General features: G+C 35.0%; 1 protein-coding gene across 1 annotated transcript; it reads left to right on the top strand.

Moving 5' to 3' along the window:
- Positions 1–7,098: 7,098 nt before the first annotated feature.
- On the top strand, positions 7,099–11,388 carry LOC117917571. The gene is made up of 2 exons (XM_034833887.1): positions 7,099–8,399; positions 11,235–11,388. The coding sequence occupies exons 1-2, from the start codon at positions 7,862–7,864 to the stop codon at positions 11,267–11,269; spliced, it is 573 nt and encodes a 190-aa protein (XP_034689778.1). The 5' UTR covers positions 7,099–7,861; the 3' UTR covers positions 11,270–11,388.
- Positions 11,389–11,826: the final 438 nt, after the last annotated feature.

Here is an 11,826-nt window from a genome sequence, read left to right as displayed (position 1 = left end):
TCAAGACTGGGAACTTATGAACAGATGCTGAGTTGATGTAGGCATTGAAGATGCTTGAGGTGTATTCAGGCTCACGCAGGCCTGAATACACGAAATCATCAGCTGTTACTTCTGCAGGCGTCTTGCAGGAGTAATGGGTTGAGAAATAGTAATTAATTGAGTTATTTTAGTTTTAATTAACTAATTATTATTATTATTGTTATTATTATTATTATTATTAAATAAGTGGCATGAATACTCAAAAAAGGTCTTATCACTATTCCATGCGCTATAATCAAATGATAATGCCTAGCTCATTCAGCCACTGAAGGGTCACAATAGGAATTTTCAACACGATACGCAAGCATAACTTAAAAATGATAAAAGTAATGGTTTCCATTGAGGTTAATTAATCATTTTTGTACACTCATACAATTGATGACCTGCCTAATTCATTTCTTAACTAACTCAATCACAATATATTTTGACTTCTTCAATTTGTTGCTTTTGTTGATCTGATTATTATCATGATTTGACCTATACATTAATTATCATGTTATATCATTGCCCCTGTGATTCAACTCCATATATTACTCACATATAAAACACTTTTTAGATTAAAAACGCATTTTAGAATTACTATCAAATGGATTTTAAACAAATTATAATTACATCAAATGGGAAATAATCATGTTTAGATAACATATCGATGGTAATTTAACATTATTCAATCCAATTCAACCTATTGACTACATAAATTATATAACTTGAAATTTGACATTATTGAGTAATTTATAACTTTTTATCTAATGATGAGACTAACCAATGACTACCCTTAAACCAATGTGACATCTTCGAAGCAATCCATGGTATGCATGCATATGGTAAAAAAGATTATATTTTGAACGGGTATTTGAGTTGATGATATGTAATCACAAATCATTGATTATTACCCACAAAATAGATATATGCTTGATCTTAGACTAGAAATATTTGTTTGGCTCTGATGGAAGTCTTTATTGTTGTATTGAAGGATTAATTTGGGAAGGTTCAATGTAAATAATATTAGTTTGTTGTTGACTTTTACTTTTCATATGCCCTTGTTGATTTATTTTAAATACATGTTTAAAACGTTGGGAATTAAAAATTATTATATACGGTTTTGACTTTTTAAAATAGTTAAATGTGAATTTTTTTTTACAATTTGTTAGAAAATTATTAATCTTTAAAAATATCTTCATTATGTAGGGAATTAAACCGAATTCCCAACCTGTGAGAAACAAAAATAGAGAAAAAACACACGCTAAAGAAAAAACAATCACACGCACAAGACAGTATTTACGTGATTCGGCAATTTGCCTATGTCCACGGAGTTGCAAGATATCACTATTATCAGGGAAGAATACAGAGTACAACCTTCTAAGCGGCTATAATATTTTCTCTCTATATATAACATGGCAACCACACCACACTAAAAAACCCTAATTACAAAAGGTGGTTCCACAATAGGCTAAACATGCCCAACAAGCCTTAGTAAATCTTCCATTAAAAAGCCATGCAATATTATTCGATCGGGTCGCCAAACTGGATCAAATAAAAACTAGGCTCCACAAAGCCCCACAAATCTCCCACTTGGAGACTAGTCCAATCACCAACATCAAACCGCTATCATCCAAGAAATAATCCCTCATCCCTGCAACTCATCCTCCTGTCCTCAAGCTAGAAGACCAATTGAAGCTGCGCACAGCTTCAACTTCTCAATAGTGACACCCTTAGTCAACATGTCTGTCAGGTTCTTAGATCCACAAATCTTCTCAAGTATTACCAATTTATCTTCAACAAGGTAACAGATAAAGTGGTATTTTGTTTGTATATGCTTCGACTTTGAATGAAAAGCCGAATTTTTGGCAAGAAAAATTGCACTCTGACTGTCACTGTGTAGAATGCCCATCTCCTGCTTCTTACCCAATTCATCTAAGAAACCATGTAGCCAAATCATTTCCTTTTAGCTTCAGTTGCTGCAACATACTCAACTTTTGTAGTAGACAAAGTAACAATCTTCTATAGATTTGAAGCCCATGATATAGTTGTACCACCTAGAGTAAAAACAAACCCAGTAGTACTCTTTCTACTATCAATATCACCAGCAAAATCAGCATCTACATAACCCTATAGTTTCAAACTTGCACTTGTGAAACAAAGACATGTATCTAATGAACCCTTCAGATATCTTAGAATCCACTTGACTGCCTCCTAATGTTGCTTTCCAAGCCTACTCATGAATATGCTCACAACTCCCACTGCATGTGCAATGTCTGGCCTTGTACACACCATAGCATACATCAAGCTGCCAATAGCTAAGGCATAGGGCACCTTGCTCATATGGTCCTTTTCTTCTTTTGTCTTCAATGACTATTCTTTGCTTAGTTTGAAATGACTCCCTAAAGGTGTGCTCACCGGTTTAGCTTCATTCATGTTGAACCTGCTGAGAACTTTCTTCACATACTCTGACTGTGAAAGCTTCAATGTATCATTAGCCTTGTCTTTAATGATTCTCATACCAAGGATTTGCTTTGCAGCTCCCAAATCCTTCATTGCAAACTGTTTGGACAATTACTTCTTCAGATTATTAATCTCCTTAATGTCAGACCCTGCAATAAGCATATCATCCACATACAACAGTAATATGATATAAGAATTGTCAAAAGACTTAACATAGCAATAGTGATCAGCTTCACATCTCTTGAACCCAATTCTATGCATAAAACTATCAAACTTCTTGTACCACTGTCTAGGAGCTTGTTTAAGGCCATACAAGCTCTTTCTCAGTTTGCAGACTAAATTCTCTTGTCCCTAAACAATGAACCCTTCTGGCTGAATCATGTAAAGGTCTTCCTCCAAGTCACCATGAAAAAATGTTGTCTTCACATCTAACTGCTCAAGATGCAAGTTTTCTGCAGCTACCATTCCCAGTATAAGTCTGATTGTTGACATCTTCACAATTGGAGAAAATATCTCTGTATAGTCAATGCCCTCTTTCTGCTGGAACCCTTTAACAACTAATCTAGCCTTGTAACGTTTGCTACCATCATGCTCATTCTTTATTCTGTATACCCACTTGTTGTGCAAAGCCTTCTTTCCTACTGGCAATTCAGTCAGTTCCCATGTTTGATTCCCTAACAAGGAATCCATCTCATCCTTCATGGCTAACTCCCACTTGCTTGAATTCTCATCTTGCAAGGCTTCATCATAACACTCTGGCTCACCACCATCAGTCAACAGGAGATAATTTAAAACAGGTGAATAACGCTGCGGAGGTTTAATGTTCCTGGAAGATTTGCGAACTTCAGCTACAGGTGTACTCAGATCTACCTGTGAATTTACATTCTCCTTATCTTCTTCACCCCCTTTTTGGACAGTACTTTAAGTCAATTCATCTAAGTTGACAAACTCAGATTTCTTTTGATCTATCTCTGTAACATCTGACACTACAGTCGACCTGTCCTTGTACATAACATGTTCATTAAATATCACATTTTTACTTCTGATGATTTTCTTGTTTTGTTTATCCCAAAACCTATAGCCAAATTTCTCATCACCATAGCCAATGAAAAAACATATTTTTGACTTTGCATCAAGTTTACTACGAGCATCAAAATCAATATGGACATAAGAAACACAACCAAAAACTTTTAAATATGAAAACTTCACCTCTTTATCGCTCCAAACCTCCTCAGGAAGTCTGAACTCCATGGGAACCGATGGTCCTCGGTTTATCAGGTAAGCTGCAGTGCTAACAACATCAACCCAAAAATTTTTTGGTAGTCCAACATGCAACCTCATACTTCTAGCACGCTCATTAAGAGTTATGTTCATGCGCTCAACCATACCATTCTGCTGTGGTGTTCTAGGAATAGTCTTCTCCATCCTAATTCCCTGTGTAGCACAATACTCATTGAACCCTCCATCTATGTACTCTCCTCCATTATCTGACCTCAAACATTTTACTTTCAAACCTGTTTCTGTCTCAACCATGGCCTTCCACTTCTTAAAAGTTTCAAATACATCAGATTTATTTTTCAAAAAATAAACCCATACTTTTCTGCTTGAGTCATCAATAAAACTGATGTAGTACCTCGAACCTCCAAGGGATGCAACCGGAGAAGGCCCCCATAAATTAGTGTGTACTAGTTCCAATTTTTCAGCCTTTGGTGTCCTGCCAGTTTTCAAGAAGCTCACCTTTTTTTGCTTTCCTAAGATGCAACTTTCACACATGTCAAAATCAATGGACTTCAATTATGGTAGTTTTCCTTTTGACAACAGCATCTTCATCCCTTTCTCACTCATGTAACCAAGTCTACGGTGCCATAGGCTTGTATCAGTACTTGCATAAGCAACTGCAATTGTGTCTCTTGGACATGAGGTCATATACAAAGTACTCGTCTTCTTTCCACGAGCTAATACCCTAGCTCCCTTTGTAACCTTCCAAGTACCACCAACAAATAGTATTGCATGTCCTTCATCATCAAGTTGTCCAACAGAAATCAGATTCCTCCTCAGGTCAAGAATATGTCGAACCTTCTCCAGTAACCAAACAGACCCATTGGGCAATGATATCCGGACGTCTCTCAAACCCACAACATCCAAGGCTGAACCATCAGCCAAATACACCTTACCAAAATCACCTGCAACATAATTCTGTATGATTTCTCGGTGTGGAGTGGTATGAAACGAAGCTCCTGAATCCAAAACCCAATCATCAAGTGGACTGTCTACTGCAAGAAGTAATGCATCTTGTACCTCTTCTGTTACAACATTAGCAGAATCATCCTCATTCTTCTTCTTAGGACTTTTGCATTGCCTTTTAAAGTGACCTTTTTTCCCACAGTTTCAGCATTGTACTTGTTGGCCTGATCTAGATTTACTTCTGTTCTGATTAGAATTTCTGGATTTTGATCTACCCTGGTTTGAATTTCTGTCATTACCTCTACCTCTTGTCTTAAGGTTTAGGGCAGAACCAGATCCTGAGGTTTCGCCTGCATCTCTTCGGGGAATCTCCTCAGCTAGAATCAAATCTCATATATCATTGTACTTGAGCTTTTCCTTTCTCGTAGAATTGCTTACTGTCATCCTCATTGCCTCCCAACTATTTGGCAAAGAAGCCAAGACAATCAGAGCATGAATCTCATCATCAAAATCAATTTCTACAGATGACAATTGATTTGTGATTGTATTAAATTCATTCAGATGTTGTGCTACTGATGCATTCTCCGCCATCTTCAAATTGAACAATTTCTTCATCAGATGCACCTTATTGTTTGCGGACAACTTTTCATACATACCAGACAAAGCCTTCATCAGATCTCCTGTGGTCTTCTCCTTTACAACATTGTGTGCAACAGACCTAGACAAAGTTAATCTAATAACTCCTAGAACCTATCTGTCAAGAAGCACCCATTCCTCAGCCTTCATACTCTCAGGTTTTGTCCCCAAAAGAGGCAGATGCAATTTCCTCCCATAAAGATAATCTTCAATCTGCATCCTCCAATACGTAAAGTCTATGCCATCAAACTTTTCTATTCCAGACGCCTTTCCTGCTTCCTCTGCCATTGCTCCCACTCAAACCTAACCCTAGGCTTTGATACCAGTTGTAAGGAATTAAACCGAATTCCCAACCTGTGAGAAACAAAAATAGAGAAAAAACACACGCCAAAGAAAAAACAATCACACGCACAAGACAGTATTTACTTGGTTCGGCAATTTGCCTACGTCCACAGAGTTGTAGGGATATCACTATTATCAGGGAAGAATATAGAGTACAACCTCCTAAGCGGCTACAATATTTTCTCTCTATATATAACATGGCAACCACACCACACTAAAAAACCCTAATTACAAAAGGTGGTTCCACAATGGGCTAAATGGGCCCAACAAGCCTTAGTAAATCTCTCATTAAAAAGCCATGCAATATTATTTGGGTTGGGTCGCCAAACCGGATCAAACAAAACTAGGCTCCACAAAGCCCAACACATTACTTGTTAGAATACTTGAGATTTGAGGTGTTAATGATTCAACAAGACAATGTGGGGTTGCTGTGTGATCTTAAATTCCACATCGTTGATTTGCATGTATCTTTGGATGGATACAAACAAAATCTTTGAACGTAGAAAAATCTTGGTGATGTCCACAACGTGTGATTCTATCATGGAAAAACCCATATTAAAGAATCTCCAAGTGAAGAGAAAATCTGTAATTTTGAAAAATGAAATCTGATTGAAAACATCGCAATGCCTTGATCAATTCCACAAGAAAATCTCAGCAGATCCTTGTTTACCATCACTGATTTTGACAACAAATAGAGTCCTAAAATGGAGAGAAGAGAGAAGGAAGACAAAGCAAGTTGAATGAGTCCTAAAAAAGTTTCAAACTTTTTTGGTTCAGTTCAGCAATCTAAATTTAGTCATATACGTCAGCACTTAAATAAATTAAAATTGGATACAATATTAAAATGTTACCATGGAAATTTCCTAATCAATTTGTGTAAATCTTAAATGTAGGTTTGATTCAATTCGTGTCGTGGTTTGTTAACAAGAAAGCCAAATTTCAAACAAAGTTGATTTTCAAAATTTTCAAACTTAATTCAACTTCACGAGTTTTGAAATTTGATCAATCGCCACAAGTCACGATTCATTTGTTTTTAACGTGAAAGTCATGGTATTTTATTGAATGGGAATGGAATCCCAACGGTCGTCATTGCGTATCTTCTCTGCCAACCAAGATTTCATGCTAGTTTTCTTGCAAATTCCTTCTCTATAAATACCCCCTTTCCTGCTTCTCCCTCCACCAACTTCTTCTTTACGCCTTTCTTCCATGGCTAGGAGTTGTCCAATCTCAACCTCCTTCATTATCATCAGTGTTTTAAGCCATTTTACATCAAGCATAGGGTTAAGACCATGGCCTGATGTGCTCCCAAATGAACTCCAGTCCCTCGATATTGCGTCTCGACTCAGGGTGGATCCTGATGCCACTAGAATGGTCTCTAGGGATTTTGGCAAACTTGTTCATCCACCAAATCCAGCTGCAGTTCTTTATCCTTCTTTATTAAGGAAATTATATTTTAGTTATTGTATGATTATCTTGACATAATTAGCTGATTGTATAGGAGCATAATTTACCTTATATTTCTGATTCTATAGCTATAATTTAGGAGAAGATTAGATCAAACATGTGTATATATATACTACATTCTGTTAATGAGAAAGGTATCCAATTTGAAGCCAATCTCTTTATTCTTGTTATGGTATCAGAGCCAGAACAACAAACCACCATGGCTGGCAGTCAGAAGGCTTCTGGATCAGAAAACAAGACCATCGATCCTTCACATCCCCTCTATATTCATCATTCAGATCAACCAGGCCATCTTTTGGTGCCCATCAAATTAAATGGGGTCAACTATCAATCATGGAGCAAAGCAGTTATTCATGCCCTTACTGCCAAGAAGAAGATCGGCTTCGTCAACGGGACAGTTGAAGAACCATCGCAGGAAGATGAACCCTTTCTGTTTGAACAGTGGAATCAATGCAACAGCATGATACTTTCTTGGCTAACTCATGTTGTTGAATCGGACATTGCTGAAGGAATTATCCATGCTAAAACAGCACGCGAAGTGTGGGTTGATTTACGCGACCAGTTTTCTCAAAAGAATGCTCCAGCGGTTTTTCAAATACAGAAATCAATCGCCACCATGTCGCAAGGAACGATGACAGTAGCTGCATATTTTACAAAGATCAAAGCCTTATGGGACGAGCTTGAGACATACCGTTCCCCGTTGACCTGCAACCAATGACAAACACATCTCGAGCAAAGGGAGGAAGACCGTCTTATGCAATTTCTAATGGGTTTGAATGAGTCATATAAGGCAGTGAGATCCAATATTTTGATGATGTCGCCATTGCCCAATGTCCGTCAAGCATACTCTTTAATTGTCCAGGAAGAGATGCAACGACAAGTTTCTTCTGAGCCAACCGAGAATTTCTCAATAGCTGCCGCAGTCCCGGGAAAAGGAGGTAATCCAAGACAGAAAATGTGTGACCATTGTAACAGATCCGGACATACCATAGATGAATGTCGGACTCTTAAATTTCATTGTAAGTTCTGTGATAAAAGAGGTCACACGGAGGATAGATGCCGACTGAAAAATGGGAGCAATAACAAAGCGGGACAATTCCGAGGACAACGTCCTTTTGGTCGTGGGAATCAGCCCTCAGCAAACGCGACAGAATCCCAGGAAATGTCTGATTCGACTTCTTCTAGTACAGTCCAGGGGTTCACTACAGAACAAATACAACAGTTGGCTCAAGCAATTCGTGCATTAAATCACAGTAATTCCGGTAATATTGACGCATATGCAAATGCTGCAGGTTTGATTCCATCAACTCTTGTGTCTGTTAATTCTAGTAGTACAAGTTCTTGGATTTTGGATACAGGTGCCACGGATCACATCGTTTCCCACATGTCTCTTCTCACTGATCTCAAACCTTCTAATGTCACAACTTTTAATTTACCAAATGGTGCAGCATCACCAATAACACACACTGGCACCGTTATTTTTGATTCCCAATTGACCCTTAAAGATGTTTTATGTGTCCCATCCTTTAACTTGAATTTAATTTCGGCTAACAAACTCGCAAAAGACACTACAAGAAAATGTACTTTTCGTGACAAAAATTTAGGGGTGAATTCTAATTTTGTCGTTAAAAGTAACTTTTACCGATGAAATTTTAGATGTTGTCAATAATGCCAATTTTCTACAAACTTTTCCTAACGAATTTGAAATTTTTGTCGCTAAAAGATGTGGCGGGAAAATTTGGCGCTTTTTTTTGGCGCAAACACTTTTGTGACAAAAATAAACTATTTCCCTACGGAAATATTTATCACTAATTATAATTTTTGGTGATGAAAATAATTTCCTCACTAAAAGTTACAACCTTTTATCTATTTTTGCTTACAAAATGGTTTCGTCGGTAATTATATTATTTTCTGACAAATTGAGTAATTTTGTCACCAAATAATGTTATTAAATTGTGATATTAATAAAGAATATTAATAAATAAGTAGATTATTTATACTATGAAATAATACAATATATATTTGTTGACACTTAATATTTATACTATAATATTTTATTTATATAAATAATAATAAAAATTAAGGATCCACAAAATTAAATACTAGAATGTAGATTTATTTAAATTTAAATGTTCTATTATGTAATCATAGTATTGTTATGAAATAACAAAAATGTAAATTATTTAAGCAATTAATATTTATAGTGTAATATGTTATTTATATTTATATATATATATATATATATATATAAATAATAACAATAGATAATCCAAGATATGTAAGATTACATCCTATGATATAAATTTATTTAAATTTCAATATTATTATATGGTGCTACACATACATAAATACTACTAAATGATTTTTATTATATTAGGTAAAAGTTATCCATACAAGTCCAATGTAGTATTAAATTTATGTTAGCTATGAATAAGTAAATTTATTCAAAATCATACCTTATCCACTCAAGAAGTAAATTTATACTAACATTTAGTTACCTAGTTTAAATTAATAGATTTTTTTTTTTTAATTATTACTTGGTTTTTAAATAATTGGTTAGAATTAACTTTCTCAAATAAATTGTCTAGTATCTATAAAAACATTCTACCTACATAAAATTCCAAATATTATTTATGTGTACGAAGATATCATATATTATTAATAAATAAATAAGTATAAGTTAAATATTATATGATATAATATATTGTAAGTACTATATGCCTAGCTCTATTTTCATATTTACAAAATAAAAAATGTCTGATATATATAGCACATATGAAATTCTATGTAAATATAAAGTTTTTTTAAAAGTTTTCAACCACATCTTTATTAATAATTGGTTATTTTATTTTTTATTGATCAATTATATATTTATTATTTTTAATTATTAATTACTAATTTATCAAAATTGATTAGTTATTAAGAATAAAATCTTAAATTATACCGCAAAATAGTAACTTCTATGGCTACTAACTTGTAAAGGAGTTTTTATACTTGTATGCATTTTTAATCAAATATTTAAAACAAATGTAGTTATAAAAATAATTGAAATATATCATAAATTATTATATGATTTATATTTATAGTGTTTCATTATGTTTGATATTTTTGTTTGGAATAGATGAGAAAGGGAAAGAAAAAAAAAATGTAGAATCCTAATTTCATTTTGATCATTATTTTATTAATGTCAATATGAGTATTACACTTTGGCATTCTCCTAACATTGTCTTTCAATTATACTTTTATTTTATATTTCAAATTTATCACTTTAATCCATAAGTCTGGAATTGAATTTATTCTAGCTATTAATAAACTATAGTCCTCTAATTTGTTCTCATTCAACATTAGGTTTGTTTAGGGGTGACAAAATTTGATATGACTTGTCAATATGACTTGAATCTAACACCCTTTCATGATTTTGGGTTGAGTATAATTGAGTTCAAGTCAAATTCATGTCGACTATGGAGAGTGACCTTAAATAATATAAGGTCCCAATTCTGATCACCAATTGGTTTTCAGAACAAATGGGGGCCTTGTCATAAAATACTCTGTGGTTAAGCGTGCTGCAGTCAAAGAAATCTTAGGATGAGTGACCCACTGGGAAGTACGGAGCACCTCGATCTACAAGTGGTATCAGAGCTTGGTCACATGTTTGACGGGTGAGCTAGCACTGTGGGTGAATGGCGAAGGCCTGGGGCGTGGCCAAGACAACTAACAAAGACTGTAGACTATCACCGACGAAATTAATTTGTTACCAAAAATATTTGGCAATAAAAATAAAATTCGTCGGCATTAAATATTGACGACTTTTGGGACAAATTTTATTTTTTTGGTGACAAAAATTCTTACTTTTGTCGATGAAATATTTCGTTGGAAAACACCTTTAGTGACAAAATTTTATTTCATCAAGGAAAACTTTGGGCGACGAAATAAGATTTTTGTCACGAAACTTTTAGCGACGGGTCTAGGGCGACGAACAAGGCACGAAAGAATTTTCGTTGGGGAATGTTTTTGTAGACGAAATTTAGACTTTCAGTGACAAAATATTTTGTCGCTAAAAGTCAATTTTCTTGTAGTGAGATCAGAATTGCTGCATCATATTCTTTCCTGACTATTGTATTTTGCAGGACTTGGTTTCGGGGAAGATGATTGGCTCGGGTAAACAGCGTGGTGGTCTATACTACATGCATCCATCAACAAATAAATCGGTTGTCTTTCATGTTTCTCAACCGTCTGACTTATGGCATTTACGCCTGGGTCATCCCTCTTTTTCTCGTTTTAAATTATTATCACATTTGATTCCAGATGTTCATAAAGAATTAGGAAATCATTGTTCAATTTGCCCACAGGCTAAGCAGACACGCTTGCCCTTTCCCAAAAGTTCAATAACTACAAAATTTCCTTTTTCTCTTTTACATTGTGATGTCTGGGGTCCTCACAAAATTCCTGCACATACTGGTTCACGTTATTTCCTTACAATTGTTGACGATTTTTCTCGTTGCACATGGATTTTCCTTATGCATCATAAATCAGAAACACAATCTTTGTTAACTAATTTTGTGCAATTCGTCAAAACTCAATTCCACACAGATGTTCAAACGGTAAGAATGGATAATGGCACAGAATTTATTCCTCTTCGCATCTTTCTTCAAAATAAAGGAATTGAACTTCAAACCTCTTGCATTTACACTCCGCAACAAAACGGAGTTGTAGAACGCA

Source organism: Vitis riparia, chromosome 7, assembly GCF_004353265.1.
Source record: "Vitis riparia cultivar Riparia Gloire de Montpellier isolate 1030 chromosome 7, EGFV_Vit.rip_1.0, whole genome shotgun sequence".
NCBI lineage: Eukaryota > Viridiplantae > Streptophyta > Magnoliopsida > Vitales > Vitaceae > Vitis > Vitis riparia.
The sequence above is the reverse complement of the archived record's forward strand: the minus strand, read 5'-3'. Positions and strand labels throughout refer to the sequence as shown.

What these genes read in the sequence shown, in the direction of transcription:
- LOC117917571 (XM_034833887.1), top strand. Translation starts at nt 7,862, where the DNA reads ATGCAATTTCTAATGGGTTTGAATGAGTCATATAAGGCAGTGAGATCC. An exon ending in CGCATATGCAAATGCTGCAG is followed by an intron (nt 8,400 to 11,234) that starts GTTTGATTCCAT and finishes TGTATTTTGCAG; the next exon opens with GACTTGGTTTCGGGGAAGAT.